Raw genomic sequence first — 20,231 nt, 5'->3', positions numbered from 1 at the left:
AGAAAAAGCAGAGGTAAAGAGGATTTTGAGGAAGAGCCTTCAGCAAAATTTATCTTACTTAGCAATGCTTTTGGAGTTGAAAATATTTCTTTTGAGTGTGTTATTCTAAGAGGTTCCTCAAGGTGGACAAGCAAAAAGAGTTGAGGATGGGATTGGGTTGGCCACCTGAGGAAATTCAGTGACACCCAGGTTTCTCTAAAACAAAATTTAAAAATTTTGAAAAACAAAGGAAGTTTAGATTCTTGAAAATCTGGCTATTTGTGAATATGCAACATTTAGTACACAAACTTTTAAAAACATTGGTGCAGGGCGCCTGGGTGGCTCAGTCGTTGGGCGTCTGCCTTCAGCTCAGGTTATGATCCCGGGGTCCTGGGATCGAGCCCCACATCGGGCTCCCTGCTCAGCGGGAAACCTGCTTCTCCCTCTCTCACTCCCCCCTGCTTGTGTTCCTGCTCTCGCTATCTCTCTCTCTGTCAAATAAATAAAATAAAATCTTTAAAAAAAAAAAATTGGTGCATATCCGAGTAGCCCCACTTCTTCATCGTATAGTAAGGAAACGGAGGCATAAACCAGAGAGGTGATTGCCCAAGACCACATAGATAACTAGTTAACTAGTAGTGTCTTCTGACTCCAGCCTGCAGGCTTCATTGCATAGCTTCTTCATTGCATTTACTAGTCTTGTTCATACTGTACCTCTGTGGTGGGTCAGAAGTTAATTCAGATCCCTCCAGGCATTGTCACTGACTGTGTGATTTAGAATAAATTGCTTATTCTGACACTTTTTTCTTTTCTGTCAAATGAGGATTATGTGAGATAAAGTATATAAAATACTTAAGATATTCTTGCATATTAAGCAGTTAGCTAGTTCATGGAAATACAACTTGTCAGTGTTACTCATTGCCAAGGAACCAAACATTCAAGTTTACCCTCATCTATGCCTAGAGACTTAATAAATGCAGTTATACCAGAGGTGCTGCATATTTGAAACTGTAGGATTTTTAAAATTATTGGTCCTATTCAGAGATACATGCTTTTTTAGATATGTTACACTGACTAAATTTATATTAGGAAATATATGTATTTATACATCATAATTAACTCTTCAGTGAGTAAAGGATGAGGACAGTAAATGAATGCATTTATGGATAAAGCTGAATGTTACCTAAGAAAAGACCCTGATTGAATACCTCAAAGGACTATATTAAAAAGCAGCGGGTAAGAGCATTTTTTGGGAGGGGGCTGGATGGTTAGGTTTGGGTCTTTTTTGTTCGTTTTTCATTGGTGATGGTATAATTTGGGGAGAGTGAGTTGAAACTAAGGGAACGTTTTCCTCTAGAGATTTTCACTAGATTATGAAGATGTTGGAAACCTCTGTTTTCTGTGGAGACACAAAGTTAAAAGAGTAATAGAAAAGTCTAATCCTTAATTTTTACTTTACTAATTCAAAATTTGAAGTAGTCACAGAAGCTTACTGCATGAGTTTCAGATTGGGATATCAGATTTTTATTGAGCAAAAAGTTTAAAATTTTTTAGTGCTTTGAAAAATGAAGTGCTATAGCTAATAATGTTCACTGTTATGAAAATTATAGAAAAACATCAATGCTTATCCTGCATTATAATAGGCACTATAAAGCACTTTTAAATACCTCAAGATTTTGAACAAGGTTTACTCCTTTTCTCCCAATTCATTGAATTACTGAATCTTATTTTATAAAGAAATGTCTGTGAGCAAACAGCCAGGCAAGTGGATAAACAGTATAATGAATATCTGGATTAAGGATATTTCACCCATTCTGTAACAATTTATTTACATGTTTATGAAATGTTCCCTCTTTGATGGGGATTTTAGGCATATTAACTTGAACTTATATACAATTTTAATTTAAAACTTTGGAAATAGTTTGGTGGGCTGGTTTGAAACATATCTTGAATAGTACTTTAGATGAGCAGGATTCACTTTGTCAATCATAGTAGCACGTGAAAAAGAGTATTGGATGGGTCATGAAGCTTAAAGCAGAAGAAAAAAAATCTAAAAAGTTTCCTCTGAAAGAGAGTTGTCTATGTATTATATAATGTTAGCCTGATGCTTCTGGTGTGAGACTTTTCTAAAGGTAACATGGGGTAGCAGAAAAGCATTGTGCCTCAAATACTTCTGCTCCAGAAGGTAACGGTAGGAAGTTATGAACACAGATGCAGGTGGTAATACAGGCCTGGCTGGCTCCGGAAATGAAACATAGCCACAGGGCATATCTTTCTAGGTGGCTTCAAAGTCATGGTTTAGTGTTAACTACCCTGTGGTCTTTAATTTAAAATTAAGTAAAATTAACATTAAAGTAAAAACAATTATGTATTTCCAGTTTTATCACATTTGAGAGAAGTTAGTCTTTTGTCTTTAAAGTGAAGCCATCATAGGTGGTTATGTGAAGCACCAGAGACCAAAAAACCGTTAACCATAACTACCCCTACCCCCCAAAAGAAACTGTATCAAGTTGAAACTGCAAGAATTTTTTTCCCCTTGATACTGCTTCATCCATTTGGCTCAGTCTAACATTGAAACATACATCCCTAGTATTAGACTTCATCCTGACTTGTTCACACCATGAGCAAATTTTGGCTGAAAATTTGTAGTTTGGGGGGGCATTTAAGTGTTCCTTGTTTAAGAATACTATCAGTTTTCTGGGTGCCTAGTGGCTCTGTTGGTTAAGCTTCTGCCTTCGGCTCTGGTCATGATCCCAGAGTCCTGGGGACTCGAGCCCCACGTCGGGCTCCCTGCTCAGCAGGGAGCCTGCTTCTCCCTCTCCCTCTCCCTGCTGCTCCCCCTGCTTATGCTCTCTCTCTCACTGTCAAATAAATAAATAAAATCTTAAAATAAAAAATACTGTCAGTTTTCTTTGTGTAGCTTGAATGTGCAGTGGTACCTTTGAAGGAAGATGTGTTCACCTAAATATTTTTTTAATTATTCTAAAATGTTCAATAAAAACTTAGCATTTTTAAAAAGTATTTAAATTCCAGTTAGTCAACCTACAATGTAATATTAGTTTTAGGTGTACAATTTAGTGATTCAACACTTAAAAAAAATCATTTTTGAAAGCCCAATTAAGTGATATCCTTTTGTATAAATTGAAAGACTCATAACCAGACTATATTCAAGAATACTCATTTTAAAACTATACTTTATAATATTAATAACTGAATTTCTACTGCCAAGTTATTTAACAATTACGTGACTTTTAGTATATTTATAGAGTTGTACAACCATCACTGCAATTTAGTTTTAGAACATTTCTATCACCCTTAAAAGAAACTGGGCCCATTTATAGTCACTCCTTATTGCCACCTCAATCCATAGGTAACCAGTGGTCTACTTTCCATCTCTATAAATTTGCCTTTTCTGGACATTCCATATAAACCAAATCATTCAGTATGTGGACTTTTGTGTCTGGCTTCTTTCACTTAACAGGACGTTTTTGAAGATCATCTGTGTCATAGTATGTACATAAAGCCAAATTGTATTCCATTGTATGTATCAACCACAATTTATCAGTTCACCAGTTGATGTTCATTGGAGTTCCCATTTTTTGACTGTTGTGAATAATGCTGCTAAGAACATTTGTGCCCAAGTCTTTATGGGACATATATTTTTATTTTTCTTGGGTAGATACCTAGGAGTAGATTTGCTGGGTCATATGTTAAGTCTATGTTTAATTTTTTTTTTTTTTTTTTTTTTTTTTAAGATTTTATTTATTCATTTGACAGAGAGAGACAGCGAGAGAGGGAACACAAGCAGGGGGAGTGGGAGAGGGAGAAGCAGGCTTCCCGCCGAGCAGGGAGCCCGATGCGGGGCTCGATCCCAGGACCCTGGGATCATGCCCTGAGCCAAAGGCAGACGCTTAACGACTGAGCCACCCAGGCGCCCCAAGTCTATGTTTAATTTTTGAAGATACTGCCAAACTGTTAAAGAGGTTGCACCATTTTACATTCCTGACAGTAGTGTACCAGTGTTCTAATTTTCTCTACTTCTAATTTTTTTTTTTAAAGATTTTATTTGTTTATTTGACAGAGAGAGATACAGCGAGAGAGGGAACACAAGCAGGGGGAGTGGGAGAGGGAGAAGCAGGCTTCTGCTGAGCAGGCAGCCCGACGCGGGACGCGGGGCTCAGGCTCGATCTCAGGACCCTGAGATCATGACCTGAGCCGAAGGCAGACACCCAATGACTGAGCCACCCAGGCACCCCTAATTTCTCTACTTCTTGCCCAACTTACTTTTCTTTTTAATTATAGCCACCCTAGTGGATATGAAGGGATATCTCAGTGTGATTTTGATTTGAATTTCATTTCTGTAATGGCTGATGATGTTGAACATCTTTTCAGGTGCTTATTAACCATTTGTGTATCTTGTTTGGAGAAATACCTATTCAGATTCTAACATACTTTTTAAAAAATTGGGTTATTTTAAAATTTTGAGTTGTAGAAGTTCTTTATAAATTCTTCTGTGGGGTTTCTTTTCACTTTCTTTTTTTTTTTTTTTTTTTAAAGATTTTATTTATTTATTTGACAGAGACACAGCGAGAGAGGGAACACAAGCAGGGGAGTGGGAGAGGGAGAAGCAGACTTCCCGCTGAGCGGGGAGCCCGACGCAGGGCTCTATCCCAGGACCCTGGGATCATGACCTGAGCCTAAGGCAGATGCTTAACGACTGAGCCACCCAGGCGCCCTCTTTTTACTTTCTTAATAATGTCTTTTGAAGGGCAAAAGTTTTAAATTTGAATAAGTCCAGTTTATTGGTTTTTTTTTTTTCCTTGAATCGTTTGTTCTTTTGGTGATGTGTCTTTTTCAAAGATTTTATTTATTTGAGAGAGAGAGTGATCGAGAGAGAGGGAGAGAGTGCACGAGTGGGGGCAGGGACAGAGGGAGAAGCAGACTCCCTGCTGAGCAGGGAGCCCAACATGGGGCTGGATCCCAGGACCCTGGAATCATGACCTGAGCTGATGGCAGACACTTCACAGACTGAACCATTCAGGCGCCCGTTGGTGATGTGTCTTAAGAAATCATTGCCTATCCCAAGATGAATATTTACTCCATCCTAGGTTTCTTTTAGGAGTTTTCTAGTTTTAACTCTTACATTTAGGCCCTGATCAGTTTTTTTTCAAGATTTATTTATTTATTTGAGAGACAGCGAGAAAGAGAATGTGTACACGCCGTGGGAAGGGGCAGAGGGAAAGGGAGAGAGAATCCCAAGCAGACTCTGTGCTAAGCATGGAGCCTGATGCAGGGCTCAATCCCATGACCCTGAGATCACTACCAGAGCCAAACCAAGAATTCGATGTCCAACCAACTGTGCTAGCCAGGCACCCCAGGCCTGTGATGAATTTTAAGTTAATTTTTTAGTGTGGTGGAATATGGTGTGAAGTAGGGGACCAAAGTAATTTTTTTGCATGTGGATATCCAAATGTCCTAGCACCATTTATTGAAAGACTGTCTCTTTCCCATTGAATTTTCTTGGCATCTTTGTCAAAAATTAGTTGACCATGAATATAAGGGTTTATTTCTGGACTCTTAATTCTATTTCATTGAACTATATGTCTGTCCTTATCCCAGTACCTCATTGTCTTCGTTGCTGTTGCTTTGTAGTAAATACACTTTAAAATCAGGAAATGTCAGTTTTCCAAATTTGTTCTCCTTTTTTCAAAAATTGTTCTAGCTATTTTGGGTCCCTTGCATTTCTGTATGAATTTTATGGTCAGCTTGTCAATTTCTGTAAGAAAGGAACCTGGGATTTTGATAGGATTGAGTTGAATCTATAGACCAGTTTGGTTAGTAGAACCATCTTAAACAATATTAAGTTGTCAGATCCATGAACGTGGAATGTCTTTTGATTTATTTAGATCTTTAATTTTTTTCAGCAATGTTTTATAGTTATCAAATGTATAAGTCTTACACTTTTGTTAAATTTTTTCTAATTGATGCTATTTTATTATTGATGCTATTGCAAACAGTTATTTTAATTTCATTTTTGAATTGTTCATTGTTAGTGTACAGAAAGTTAATTAAATTTTGCATCCATTTATACTATGGTCAGAATAAAAATGTTTGGCCAGCGTAACTCTTGACAATTTGAGGATGCTGCTTAATTATTTTGCTTTGATCAGCCACATTATACACTACAGTATCTTGGACTGGTTGTGGTTACTGTAGGCTTAGTTAGGTTGTAGTTACATGTTATGTTAGTCTTGTGTATCAGAATCATATTCAGAACAGCACTTTTTGTAAATCATTTGATTTAGTAATTCATACTTAGAATCTGGTGCCTTTAGTTTCATAATACACAAAATACATCTTTTGAATAAATGTAATTTTTAAAGGAGCTATCACCTAGTTTGTAGATCATTGATCAGTAGCATCTGTAGCTTGTCATAGAAAATTAAAAGTGAAATCCCTCTGGTATCATGTACCTTATTTTGTTCATCACCACATTTGCTGGTTATTAAAGTATGGAGAATTTTTAAGCTGGTTTATTTCATTCATTTCTCCTTTAGTAGTAGGGTGAAGCATTAAGTATTTTGATTCTATGTTTATGAGATTATTTATTTTTAAAACTTTAACATTTTTCAGGGTCAGTTAAATGAAAGCATGGACCATGGGGGAGTTGGACCATATGAACTGTAAGTGTATATGAAAAGATTTCATTGTGCTGTCTTTCTTACAAGTAGGTTTTATCAGTTCCAGTTTGTAGCCATCATGTGATTCCAATAACCTGTTCTTAATTATCTAGTCATATATGTACACTTAGTTTATTGAGTTTAGCACCATATAGTAATATATCCAGGGTTTTGAGATCATATATAGATTTTGAGAGAAAGATGTTCATTCTGACTTACAGTATACTGAATATGAGTCTGAGTGGGTAAGGAATTTTCATTAGGTTAATAGAGTCAACTTTTCTTACTTAAAAATAAAATTTTTAGAAATGCCTTCCAAAGTCAAATGCTTTTTGTTTTGCTTGTAATACATCATTCATACAGATATGTGCAATCTCAAGTCATTTTAGGCAAACTCTATTAAATGAGAATGGTGATTAATCTGCTCTGTACCCCAACCTTAAGTAAAAACCATGGGTTGGGGGTAGACCAAGATAACTCATATAAAAAGCATTGAAGGGACAAATTGCCACTAAATGCCACTTTTGGAGTCTTTAAATCAAGCTAATAGTAGATATGGAAAGGTGCATGGATACATTTTATTAGCAAGAATTTTTGTAGCATAAATTCTTGAACTAATTGGGTACTTCTACAAAGTTCCCAGATTTTCTGAAGTTGCCAAATGAAGTTGGATAATACCTAGTCTCATAGACATTTTGAATGAACTAAATATGAATAGCTAGAAGACTTTTTTGCCTTTGTCAACTTAATAAACTTGTTCTAATTTATCTTAGTTTGGGGGTGCTTGATGTTTAAAAAAAAAATAGCATATTCTGTAAACAAGCAGATAAGCAATTATCAAGCCATCCTAATCTTGACCTACCTTGCCATTGAATCATTAGTTTACTGAGAGCACAGATAGTAAATTTGTTGTTATATACCTTTTCTTTTTACTTATTTGGATTACAATTATAGTAAACTGAAGATAATTTAACTTTTTGAGAATTTACTTTTGGTTTTACTTTTCTCCTCAGTGGCATGGAACATTGTGAGAAATTTGAAATTTCGGAAACTAGTGTGAACAGAGGGCCAGAAAAAATCAGACCAGAATGTTTTGAGCTACTTCGGGTACTTGGAAAAGGGGGCTATGGAAAGGTAGGAAGTATTTTTGAAATAAGAGCTGTTGTCTGTCTTGGGTAGGTTAATTTTTAGATCCTGGTTTAGCAGTCCTCTTCAGTCTTTATTTACTAGCTATCAGCAAAGGATATGATCACTTAACCTGGTATTATTTGAGGGATGTACAGAAGTTCTCTTCCTACCAACATACACATAAAAGACTGACACATAATAGGCACTCAGTCAGTATTTGTTGAATAAATAAATAGGCAACTGTGCCAGGCAAAGTCTATTATTAGAGGAATCCTTCCTTCTTTTGGTTAAATGGAATCCTCTATAGGTATCCTCTTAAAAAACAAACCACTCCTTACTTTTAGGAGGCATGGCCATTAAATTGTTACTATTACTGAGATCTAAATCTGAATTGGTTTTCTTTGACTTGCAGTATTTGGAGCATTAGAGTTAGGGAAGCTGAAAAATATAAGAAGGGAGAAGAAAAATGAAGAGAACTTCTTAGCTTCATATTTTGCCCAAGTCTTTCTAATTTGTGACCTTACCTTTGTGTATTCTGCCCAAGAAAATTTATACCTAGCTATTCTTTATCAAAACATAGAATTTGGATAACATTTTAGTAGTTAGGATTAAGTTTAAGAACTATTTATGCTACTGTGTAGTGTTAATTTTTTCATAGCATGACATTTGTAGGTTCTTCTCAGGCTTAAGGACACATTCTGATGTGTTCTAATCATCTCGAATGTGGAACACATTTACTTTGAGTCTCACATTATTTTAGCTATTGCATGATGTTTTATATAGTTAGCCTTTTTAAGGAATAGGTAAACAGTAATTCCTGTCAACTATTATTAAAGTTTTATGTGAAGCAAGAACAGTGGCATTCCTGGAAGAAACTTAAAAATATTTTATAATTTTTACTTTTGGTATTCTGCTTCTGGAAACCCTGATTATAGCTTTTTCCAAGAAAACTTGGATTTTGTGTATGAAGTTATATAGAGTGCTCATTATTGAATGGTCACTGACCAACTTTGCCACCAGATGTCAGCAGACCAAATAGGACAGTCCCATGTTTAACAGATTTTATTACTAAATCTTTAATATAGTCTGCTCTTTGAGGTCATCATTTTTGCACAGTCTTTGTGTTACTAGTTTTTATAAGAATATAAACTATGTATCATCTGTTTTCTATAAATAGGAATTAAGGGAGTGTGACTAGCATAGTTTAGCTTTTAATAACAAACACTTTTATTTTTTATCCAGGTTTTTCAAGTACGAAAAGTAACAGGAGCAAATACTGGGAAAATATTTGCCATGAAGGTGCTTAAAAAGGTGATTCCTTCCCTCCTCTTTGTTCCTTTTTCCTTTTTTTTTTTTTTTTAAGTAGGCTCCACGCCCAACATAGGGGGTGAACTCCACGACCCTGAGATCAAGAATTGCATGCTCTACTGACTGAGCCAGCAAAGCGCCCCTCCCCAACTTTATTGTTAATTGCTATAAAATCCACATTTTGGCCTAAAATTCTCAGTCAAGAAAATGTATTTCTAACACAATATGACAAGTCCTCTTAGAATGTGAGATATGTTTCATTATTGGTATTCCTGTTTTCTGCTTGGTGAATGTGGAAAGGAGAGCTCTTTTAATTCTCCTCTGAAGTAACTCTTTTAGCTCTTTGTTCTGGTCTCCATATTTCTAAGTAATAAGCATGTTCTGCTGTCACTTAATATAGCAGTTTTAGAATTATGTATTGACTTCCACTCTACTCTCTTTCACTTCTTCCTCCCTTTTCCCCATCCTCTCATTTTGCTTTGTTTTCTTTGAGTCTATTGTCTTCTCATACCTTCCAACAACTCTGTTCAGGCCAGTTTTCTATGGTCCCACTTATTAGGTAGTCTATCAGTTCCATTTATTTTCCTGTGGAATCCCGTCAGAACCTTCTGTCCCCCTATTCCTGTCTGTATTGGTAGCTCTTGAGGCATAGCTGCCATTACTGGACTTTCACCACAATCCTTGGAATCCCCTTGGCTCCATCAGTGTTGGATTCTTTGTTCCTGGATTACATATATTCCTTTATCTTAGTTTATGCCCTTGTTCCATTTTTTGGTGACCATCTACCAGTGGCTTCCTGAGAAAGGGTACATGAAGGTAAATTTTGGGGGAAATATTGCATATTTGAAAATTTCCCTATTAGACCCTTATGCTTGTTTGATTGTTTGAGTGTGGTTTTGAAGTTGAAAATCATTTTCACCCAGGATTTTGCTTTATTTTCATTTAGCCTTAAGTGTTTCTATTAAGGAGTCCCTTGCCATACTGATTCCCATTTCTTTTTATTCTTTCCTAAAGTTTTTTTTTAGATTTTATTTATTTATTTGACAGAGACACAGTGAGAGAGGGAAACACAAGCAGGGGGAGTGATCCCGATGCGGGGCTTGATCCCAGGACCCTGAGAATATGACCCGAGCTGAAGGCAGACACTTAATGACTGAGCCACCCAGGTGCCCGTTTCCTAAAGATTTTTAAAACTTACTCATTTGAGAGAGAGTGAGTGAGACCCAGCAGAGGGAAAGGGAGAGGGAGAAGCCAACTCCCTGTTGAGCAGGGAGCCCGATGTGGGGCTTGATCCCAGGATTCTGGGATCATGACCTGAGCCAAAGGCAGATGCTTAACTGACTGAGCCACCCAGGCGCCCCCTGATTCCCCTTTCTTTAGAGATCTTTCTTTCTTTCTTATTTATTTATTTTAACTTTTTAAAAAAAAAAGATTTTATTTGTCAGGGAGAGAGAGAGGGAGAGAGAGAGAGCACAAGTATGGGGAGCAGCAGACAGAGGAAGAAGCAGACTCTTTGCTGAGCAAGGAGCCAGATGTGGGACTCGATCCCAGGACCTCGGGATCATGACCTGAGCCAAAGGCATACACTTACCGGACTGAGCCACCCAGGCGTCCCTAGAGATCTATTTTTCTTTAAAGATATCTAAAATTTTTTTTTGATTTCTGTTATTCTAAATTTTTTACAGTGGTGTGTTTATCTTGCTTTGATCCTTATTATTTTCTTTATTTTTACTCTTTCAATCTTAAAAGTTCCAATCCTTCAGCTCTAGGAGGTTTTCTTATATGGTCTCTGATAATTTCCCTCTACTTGGAGAGGGGGAAGTTTTTTCTTTTGGATTTATAGTTAGTTGGATATTGGACCTCCTGGACTGATCATCTATTTTTCTTATCTTTTCCATTTGTCCATTTCTTTGTCTTTTTGTTTACTCTCTGAGATTTTTCTAGAAATTTGTTTTCTAATCCTTTTACTGTTTTTTTAAGCTATCATATTTGTCATTCTCCAGAGCTTTGTCATTTTTTTCTTTTTCTTTTCTTTTATTTATTCATTTTTTAATTTTTTAATTTTATTTTTTTTTATTTATTTTTATTTATTTGAGAGAGAGAGTGAGAGAGAAAAAGAGCACAAGAGGGGGGAGCGGGAGAGGGAGAAGCAGACTCCCTGCTGAGCAGGTAGCCCGATGTGGGACTCGATCCCGGGACTCCAGGATCATGACCTGAGCCGAAGGCAGTCGCTTAACCAACTGAGCCACCCACGCGCCCTATTTATTCATTTTTTTAAAAGATTTTTTTATTTATTTGAGACAGAGCGCAAGTGGGGAGGAGGATCAGAGGGAGAGGGAGAAGCACACTGCCCGCTGAGCAGGGAGCCTGACGTGGGGCTCAATCCCAGGACCCTGAGATCATAACCCGAGCCGAAGGCAGATGCTTAACCAACTGAGCCACCCAGGCACCCCTCATTTTTTCTTTTTATAGCAACGTATTTTATGAGTACATTATCTTATTCCTCTGAGGGTATTAATGATAATTCTTTGAAATATTTTTTTGTTCTATGCATTGTATCTCTTTTCTAAGTTCCTATTTTCTTTGAGTTTGATTTAGTCTCTTTCTTCCATGTGAAAGGCCTTCTTTAGATGCCTGGTGTCCTTCACTGATTGTTCATATTTAAGAGTAGAACTCTGAAAAGCTGATCAGAAGTTCCATCTGTTTAGGACAGTCATGTGGTTAGCTGGCAATTGACTGAGAACCTCCAAATATCATTGTCTGTAGTCAGTTGGTGCTGAGAAAGATCCTCTATTCTTTTACCTAGAAAAAGCATCCTGGACCTGGATGGGAGAGAAGAGATGAAGATCTTAACCTTTCAACATGCAGACCTTCACTGAAGTCAAGTTTTTACTTTAGCACTTCACTCTGTATCTGATCCTTCACTCTTTTTTTTTTTTTTTTTTTTTTCTGGAGAGTCCACCTTTCTAAGTGCTAGTAATCTACCTGTTTTTAGTCCTCCACCTTCCGCCTTCTGCAGTCCCTAATGACTTTTTTTTTTCCTTTCTTGCTTTTTATTTTTGTCTCCAGTTTTTGAACCTACTAAGGTTCTATGGAATGAGCTTCTTTTGAGTTCTCTGTGCAGGCATTTAGATTTGATCATATTCTACTCCACTGAGTCATGTACCATTGCTTTATCCCACTCTGTTTTCTTCACTTTTGAGGTGTGGAGTGAGATGCATTTCCTAGTTTTATTGAAAATGGGTTATGTGTGTTTGGTTTCTTGTTCTTTTTGTTTGGGATTGATTTCTGAAAAGATCACACTGTCTTTTTTTTTTTAAGATTTTATTTATTTATTTGAGAGAGAGAATGAGATAGAGAGAGAGAGCATGAGAGGGGGGAGGGTCAGAGGGGGAAGCAGGCTCCCCGCTGAGCAGGGAGCCCGATGCGGGACTCGATCCCGGGACTCCAGGATCATGACCTGAGCTGAAGGCAGTGGCTTAACCAACTGAGCCACCCAGGCGCCCCAAGATCACACTGTCTTAAAACAAGTCTTACTACAAAACTATATTAAAAGACAATCGAAACAACTTTTAACAAAAATTACAGGGTTTGTAATACTTTGCTCTTTATCTTTCTGATTTTCACTTAAGCAGTATACATGGCTTATTAGTATAAAAGCTGAGGAACAAATATGACCACAACTTTATTGGTGATTGTCTTTTTTTTTGTTTATTTATTTATTTAAGTAATCTCTACACCCAGTGTGGGGCTCGAATTCATGACCCCGAGATCAAGAGTCACATGCTGATGCTGTTCTGACAGCCAGCTGGAATCACCCTGGTGATTGTCTTAAAAGAAGCAGTTTAGATATTCTGAACATCACTTTCTGTATCAATAAGTCAGTATTAATCTGCTGTCTGGCTTTCCCATTGGAATCATTTGAGATTAATGATGCTTTGATCTATAAAACATGTTAGGTATAGAATTGGAGATAGTATAATAATGCTTGTCCTAGAAATGTTGAAAGAAGTACTGGACAAGATTCTTAGGTTAATTTATTCCTTTTGATATATTTTATAATCAGGGCTGACCATAATTAATCATAATTCTATCTTGAGTGAAGTATGTTTCTGGCATGGACATCTTTAATGAAAAGAAGAGGGTGTTGTTTTTCCGCTGGTGGTGGATAGGCACAGTGTATTGGGAAATCCATAGACTTAATTACTGCTAAATGTCAGACCTCGTTTTTAGCCCCAGGCATCCAAGACCTGACTTGCTCACCTCTCCTTTTGCTTAGTTACCATTCCCTCCCACTCTCAGGGTTTTTCTTTCCCCAAGCTTGGCTAGAGAGTCAGATGCTGTCTCATGTTTTCCTTGCTGTCCCTGAAAACAGGCTCACAGCGTAAATAATGAAAGTGAAGAGGTTGCTACGGTTAAGTCCAGAATTTTAATTCCTAACTAGATAAGATGACTGTATGCTGCCTTTGAGTTTCTTTATTCTGATTTTATTATTATTAACCCTCCTGAACTCTGTATGCAGTAAGAACATATGTCTTTCCAGCCTTGAGGATCAAATCAGAGTAGAACCACGTGTCTCCTTATCTTAAACGAGGTATTTGCATCTGGACAGTCTGTTTGAATTTATCAGTTCTCCTGGGATTTTTTACAGGAATGGTACTGTTTGGGTGTTTTCTCAGGGTGGAATGTTGAGGAAAAGACTTTCTCTTTCCTGCCAGTTGCAACAAAAATGTACCCTGAGAGCAAAGTACTATTGCCCATGGCGTTAATTCAGCCCACACTGTAAATTTTAGACCCTTTGGCTAAAGGCTTGTGGTTCACAGATTGGTCATCCTTTTTGCATTCCTTTTATTGAATCAATTGAGAACTGGCAATGTGCCAGGCATTACGCTAGATACTAGGATTTAGCATTTGAGGCGAATATGGTCTCTTCCTCTCACTCTGCTTACTATATAATTCAAGGGAAGAACTGTTAAGCTTATTCTTACAATTTCTCTTCTATCTTGTGGTCAAAATCCTTTCTACATTGAGGTTGAAACCTCCCTTACCTTTTATCATTTTTTTTCTCACTCCTGAGCCTTGTCATCCTGTATGTCTTCGCTGTCCTTATATTAAATAAGTAATCAGTAGCCTAGCCTTTCTAATTCCTTGATCTCAACTCTATCAGCTTTCACTTCCATTCCACTTTACCAGCCCCCATAGCTGTATTCTCCACCTCTGAAGTATTGGACTACAATAGAACAATAACTTCTCACTTCTTTATTCCCACAATGCTTGGTTTTTGGCTTTCAACCTTTTAGTCCTTTGACCTTTCTGGGTTTTTTTCTAAAGTTCTTAACCCCTTCTTATTTCACTTTATTCTGAATCCAGCATAATCAGCATGATCTGCCATTTCAGTCACTGCTAGCGCCATTGACCTTATGTTTAGGAAAGTCCTACTTTTTTTTTTTTTTTTTAAAGATTTTATTTATTTATTTGACAGAGAGACAGCGAGAGAGGGAACACAAGCAGGGGGAGTGGGAGAGGGAGAAGCAGGCCTGCCACCCAGCAGGGAGCCCGACAACGGGGCTCAATCCCAGGACCCTGGGATTATGACCTGAGCCGAAGGCAGACGCTTAATGACTGAACCACCCAGGTGCCCCTGGGAAAGTCCTACTTTTAATAGTTTAGTTGTTGGGGCACCTGGGTGGCTCAGTCATTGAGCGTCTGCCTTTGGCTCAGGTTATGATCCCAGGATCCTGGGATCGAGCCCCGCATCAGGTTCCCTGCTCCGCGGGAAGCCTGCTTCTCCCTGTCCCACTCCCCCTGCTTGTGTTCCCTCTCTCACTGTGTCTCTCTCTGTCAAATAAATAAAATCTTAAAAAAAAAAATTGTTTGGTTGTTAATGCCCCTTTATTCCTGTATTTCAGTTACTGAGCATTGCTGGCAGAAATCACAAACTTGTAGATTGCTGCTAGGACAAATTTGTAGTCCCCAAATCATTTGGACCCTCGGTATTCACCAGCTATTTTTCTTTCCTTCTTTCCTTCTTCCTTCCTTCCTTCCTTTTTTTTTTTAAGATTTTATTTATTTGACACAGAGTGAGAGAGAGAGAGCACACAAGCAGTGTCAGGCAGAGGGAGAGGGAGAAGCAGGCTCCCTGCTGACCTGGGAGCCCGATGTGGGGCTCGATTCCAGCACCCTGGGATCATGACCTGAGCCGAAGGCAGACACTTAACTGACTGAGCCACCCAGGCACCCCACCAGCTGTTTTTCTCCATGTCCCTAGACAACTTCTTCCGTTCTCTATAACTTTGCTATCAGTCCCTCTTACCTCTTTAGTAGACTGCCTCTCTTCCTATTTGAGGCTGTAACATGTGATTTCCTTCCACTTCCTGTTCTAATCCCTACCCCTAATACCATATTAATCTGCATTTTCATTTGTCTTTACTTCCTTCTCTCCAGTGTTAGTAAGAGATATATTCCTCTCCTTTCCAAGGTTAAGCCCTCTCTTTATGTTTTGGATCCCATCTCTTTCTGCCTGTTAGGGGTCTTTGTCACTTCTTTCTCTTTTTCCATCCTCTATCCTTACTTCTTTCTTTGTTTAAGTATATTCATGTTTTTTCCATATTTAGTAAAACAAATCCTTCTCACAAAGTCTTCCTATGGCTTCCACCCTCTTTGCCTTTCATAGCTGAATTTCTTGAGAAGTCATGTTTTATTATTTTTTCATTCACTATATTTTGACTTAATGACTCTGCTATTTCAATAAAACTCTTGTCATCACCAGTCTCCTAATGGCTGAATTCAATGGTCTTTACTTAATTCATCCTTCATTTACTTCTCTGTTACATTGAAGCTATTGACCACAGTATTTTGAAACTGTTTTCTTTCCTTATGTGATTCTGCTTTACTAATTTTTCATCTTATCTCTTAGTCTCTTGCTTCCCAGACTTTCTCAAAATTACTTATTTAAAAAACTCAAACCTCCTGAGCAGTTAAAAAATAATGTTTGAAGGTGCCTGGGTGGCTCAGTCGGTTGGGCGTGTGCCTTTGGCTCTGGTCATGGTCCCAGGGTCCTGGGATCGAGTCCCGCATTGGGCTCCCTGCTTGGCAGGGAGCCTGCTTCTCCCTTTCCCACTCCCCCTGCTTGTGTTCCTGCTCTCACTATCTCTCTCTCTGTCAAATAAATAAATAAAATCTTAAAAAAAAAAGTAATAATGTTTGAAATTTTTCAGACTTTCCAAAGGGTTGCAAGAATAGTACAGTGAACACCAACTAAGTTTGCCATATTTTGTCTGCCCCTCACTTTCTCCATCCCTTCCATGTATATGTATATTTATGCATATTCAAAATTTTCATTCTTTTGCTGTACAATTTGAAAGTTAATTTTAGATATCATGGTATTTCACCCTTATTTTCTTTAGTTTGTATCTCTTAAGAGTAAGGGCATTTTCACATAAAATCACAGTGTAATTATCACATTTGGGAAACTTACCATTGATAAACAGTTGCTGTTTTCTAATATATCGTCCATACTCAGATTTCCTCAGCTGTATCAGTATATCTTTTATAGCTGTTTTATTTTGTTTTTAATATTCGGGATTTAGCCAAGGTTCACATATGCATTGAGTTGTCCTATCTCTTTAGTTTCCTTTATTCTGGAGCCATTTCCCACCCTTTTCTTTTGTCTTTCATGACATTTACATTTTTTGAAGAGCTCAGGCCAGTTGTTTGCAGAATATCCCTTAATTTGGATATGTTTCATTGTTTACTCATGAAAACACCTAAATTTTAAATTTAGGTTAAATACTTTTTGCAGGAATATTATGTTCTCAGTGTATGGTATAATAGGGATATGAATATTCTATCCTAATAATCTTTTACCCAGTGGTTTTATCATCCATTGTTTCTTATAATCAAATATTACTATGGTGATTACAAAATGGAGACTTTTCTATTTTGCCATTTTGTTTCTTTTTTTTTAAAGATTTTATTTATTTATTTGACAGAGAGAGACACAGCGAGAGAGGGAACACAAGCGGGGGAGTGGGAGAGGGAGAAGCAGGCTCCCCGCAGAGCAGGGAGCCCGATGCGGGACTCGATCCCAGGACCCTGGGATCATGACCTGAGCTGAAGGCAGTCGCTTAACCAACTGAGCCACCCAGGCACCCGCCATTTTGTTTCTATATTGTCATTCTATAAAGAGCTTTTTATATTTCCTTTTTTAAATTTTAATTTTTTAAGAGTCAGTATGGACTTTTTATTTTCAGTGTGTTATCCATTTCTTTCATTATTCATTTGGTTCTCAAATTGTCCCAAATTTTGCTACAGAGAACTCTTTTAAGATGGCTTCTATGTCCTTGATATGTCCTTGTCAGTTTTTGAGTACTTCCTGGTATAATAGAGTGCTCCGGATTTCCCTTGCACTTTCCCTAACTCTGGCTTAGAACCATCTTTTTCTCTAACGAACCCTGGTTTCTTTTGGTAGAGAAACCAAGATCTGGGTGCCAGCTATGCTCCTTAGTACTAAAGTGTCATTGTTTCTGGCTCTTTCAGTGGGTAGAGCTAGGAGGTTTTTCTTTTTAAATCATGGCTTCATATTGATATCCCTAATTCCAGTCCAGTTCCATAGGGCTTTTCTTATCTCAGTCCATATTTACATCTCTGGTTTTCCACAGTGAGAAGCCTGGTAGTAACATCAATAAAAATTTACTCATTTGCTCAGTCGTACAATATATGCATAATAGTTTGAGAATTACAATATCAGTATTATTAGCAGCTACAAACCTACTTAGTGTGGCATAAGATTTCTTTGCAATTTTTGTTATGCTTACATATATGTCATTAAGAGTGTGCCACATAAAGTTATTTAAATATCTTTTTTCTCCTATGGTAAAATTATCAGGGTAATATTCAGTTACATTTATATATTTCTGTTGTGTTCAGTTTTATTTTCCTCCCCATCCTTGTTGATTTAATTTTAGTTTTGGAATGTATAAAACATTACCATGGTTCAGAATTCAAAAACCTCCATTTTATAATCACAATAGTATTTGATTTAGGTAAGAGAAAAAAAAAAATTTTATTTAGGTAAGCTAAAACCATTGAGGTTTTACTCCAAAGATGTACTCAGAAGTCTAATCCCATTACTTAATCTTCCCACTGTCATTAGCTTTTGGTTTATCTTAGTTGTGTTCATTATTGAAGATATAAGGAGATACATATACATATTCTTGTTTCCCCTTTCTTACACAAAAGGTAGTATACTGTGATACTGTTATGCCATATATGCTCTTTTGCACCTTGCTTTCATAGAGACATTCCCCCTTCTTTTTATAGCTTTTTTTACACATTAGGTAGGTAGTCCATAGGTTTTTATCCAGTATTCTATACATGGGCATTTACGTTGTTTTTAACGTTTCACTTTTATAAATAATATTGCAACTAATAACCTTGTGTATATGCATTTTCATGTTACTGGAGATGTACCAGAACTTAGTCCTAGAATTTAGACTTAACATGTCCAAAAACAATGCATCGTTTTCCCAAAACTCTTTTCTTGACTTCCGTTTCCTGTTATTGAATGATAACCATTGTTCTATTACTTATGCAGAAACCATGGTATCATCATTTCTTCTCAACCTAGTCTGCAAGTGCTGATAATACATCTTTATCTTTTATTTTTTTATTTTTTCCACCTTCATTTTCCTTTTCCTTTTTTTTTTTTTTTAGAGGGGGTTGAGTAAGGGGAGAGGGAGAGGGAGAGAATCTTAAGCAGCTGCCATGCCCAGCGTGGAGCCCACTGCCAGGCTCAGTCTCACACCCTAAGATCATGACCTGAGCTGAAATCAAGAGTTGGACGCTTAACTCACTGAGCCGCACAGGTGCCCCCCAACTTCATTTTCTTAGTTACAGGTCTTACTTTACTTAGTGTACTATACTAGCCTCCTAACTGGTTCATTTCTTCCCTAAAACTCCACACTGCTATTAAGCTGTCTTAAAGGGTTATTCATTTTCAGAACCTCAACATTTTTCCTCTGCCTCTAAGATAAGATTCACACGCTTTTGCCTAGATACCTAGGCCTTCCATTTCTGGTCTCCACCTACATCGCCAGCCTAATCTCTAGCCACTTCTAACCATACTGAACTACTTATAGGTTCCCTAGACATGTCCTGTCAAGCCTCTCTGGCCCTGGAAATGCTTTTTTTTTTACCCTCTGCATTTCATTTTAATAATTTTTTATGATACAGTTTAGGTTATTGTCACCTCCAGGAACACTTCTTGTCATGTCAGATGTAGTTGCTCTGTTCTCCCAAAGCACCTTGTGCTTACCTGCAGTGACTTCTCTCTTCCCCGAGACTTTGGACTCCTATAGGCTGGAGACTTCTGTTAGTTCTTCTTTCTTATTACAGAGCCTGGAGCATAGTAGACATTGAACAGTTAGTGAATATATGAATAAACTTCACCTGTTTACATTTTTTAAAAAGGTATCTTTAGGTTGTCATTTACATGTTCACTGCAAAAAATCCGAACAGTGCAGATATAAATGAGAAGTGAATGTCTTCCATTACTCCTATCTCAGTCTCTAGTGGGAACTATGAGTAATAGTTTAATATTGGCAAGAAAAGCACAAAATAGATTTTCCAGTTACTATAGAATAAAAATGTCTACTGTTTTGTTCTTATAGATCATCTCTTTTCCTTTAGGCAATGATAGTAAGAAATGCTAAAGATACAGCTCATACAAAAGCAGAACGGAATATTCTGGAGGAAGTAAAGCATCCCTTCATTGTGGATTTAATTTATGCCTTTCAGACCGGTGGAAAACTCTACCTCATCCTTGAGTATCTCAGCGGTCAGTACACTCAGTTTGGTGTAATTATTTGCATTTGCTTCAGAAACTGGGTCAAACATTATTTTCCATTGGAAAATGCTTTTTCCCCAATGTGATTAAATAGTTCTTAAAATTGACAAATACATTGACATAAGGAATTCAGATGTGACCATATGTTTCTTTTCGCAGACAAATATAAAGGAAACTTTAAAGGTTAAGTTTTTTCCCCATCTGTAAAATTTTATCTTAGTCCTAATCCTTTTGTAATCAGTTACTTAAAATAACAAACACCTAATTGATACAGAGCCATCACATTGACT

At 37.3% G+C, this 20,231-nt stretch overlaps 1 protein-coding gene across 6 annotated transcripts in view; it reads left to right on the top strand.

Moving 5' to 3' along the window:
- RPS6KB1 (ribosomal protein S6 kinase B1) overlaps positions 1-20,231 on the top strand; it is a 37,854-nt gene that overhangs the window by 1,941 nt on the left and 15,682 nt on the right. For 4 of the 6 annotated variants that reach the window (XM_044921911.1, XM_021703894.2, XM_021703895.1 and 1 more), the window contains exons 2-5: positions 6,613-6,662; positions 7,673-7,793; positions 9,030-9,098; positions 19,785-19,932. In XM_044921911.1, coding sequence (XP_044777846.1) covers positions 6,613-6,662; positions 7,673-7,793; positions 9,030-9,098; positions 19,785-19,932 — 388 coding nt within the window. The remainder of the gene's footprint in view (positions 1-6,612; positions 6,663-7,672; positions 7,794-9,029; positions 9,099-19,784; positions 19,933-20,231) is intronic. The other 2 variants (XM_044921910.1, XM_044921912.1) reach the window with 2 other exon arrangements.

Source organism: Neomonachus schauinslandi, chromosome 15, assembly GCF_002201575.2.
Source record: "Neomonachus schauinslandi chromosome 15, ASM220157v2, whole genome shotgun sequence".
Classification (NCBI taxonomy): domain Eukaryota; kingdom Metazoa; phylum Chordata; class Mammalia; order Carnivora; family Phocidae; genus Neomonachus; species Neomonachus schauinslandi.
The sequence above is the reverse complement of the archived record's forward strand: the minus strand, read 5'-3'. Positions and strand labels throughout refer to the sequence as shown.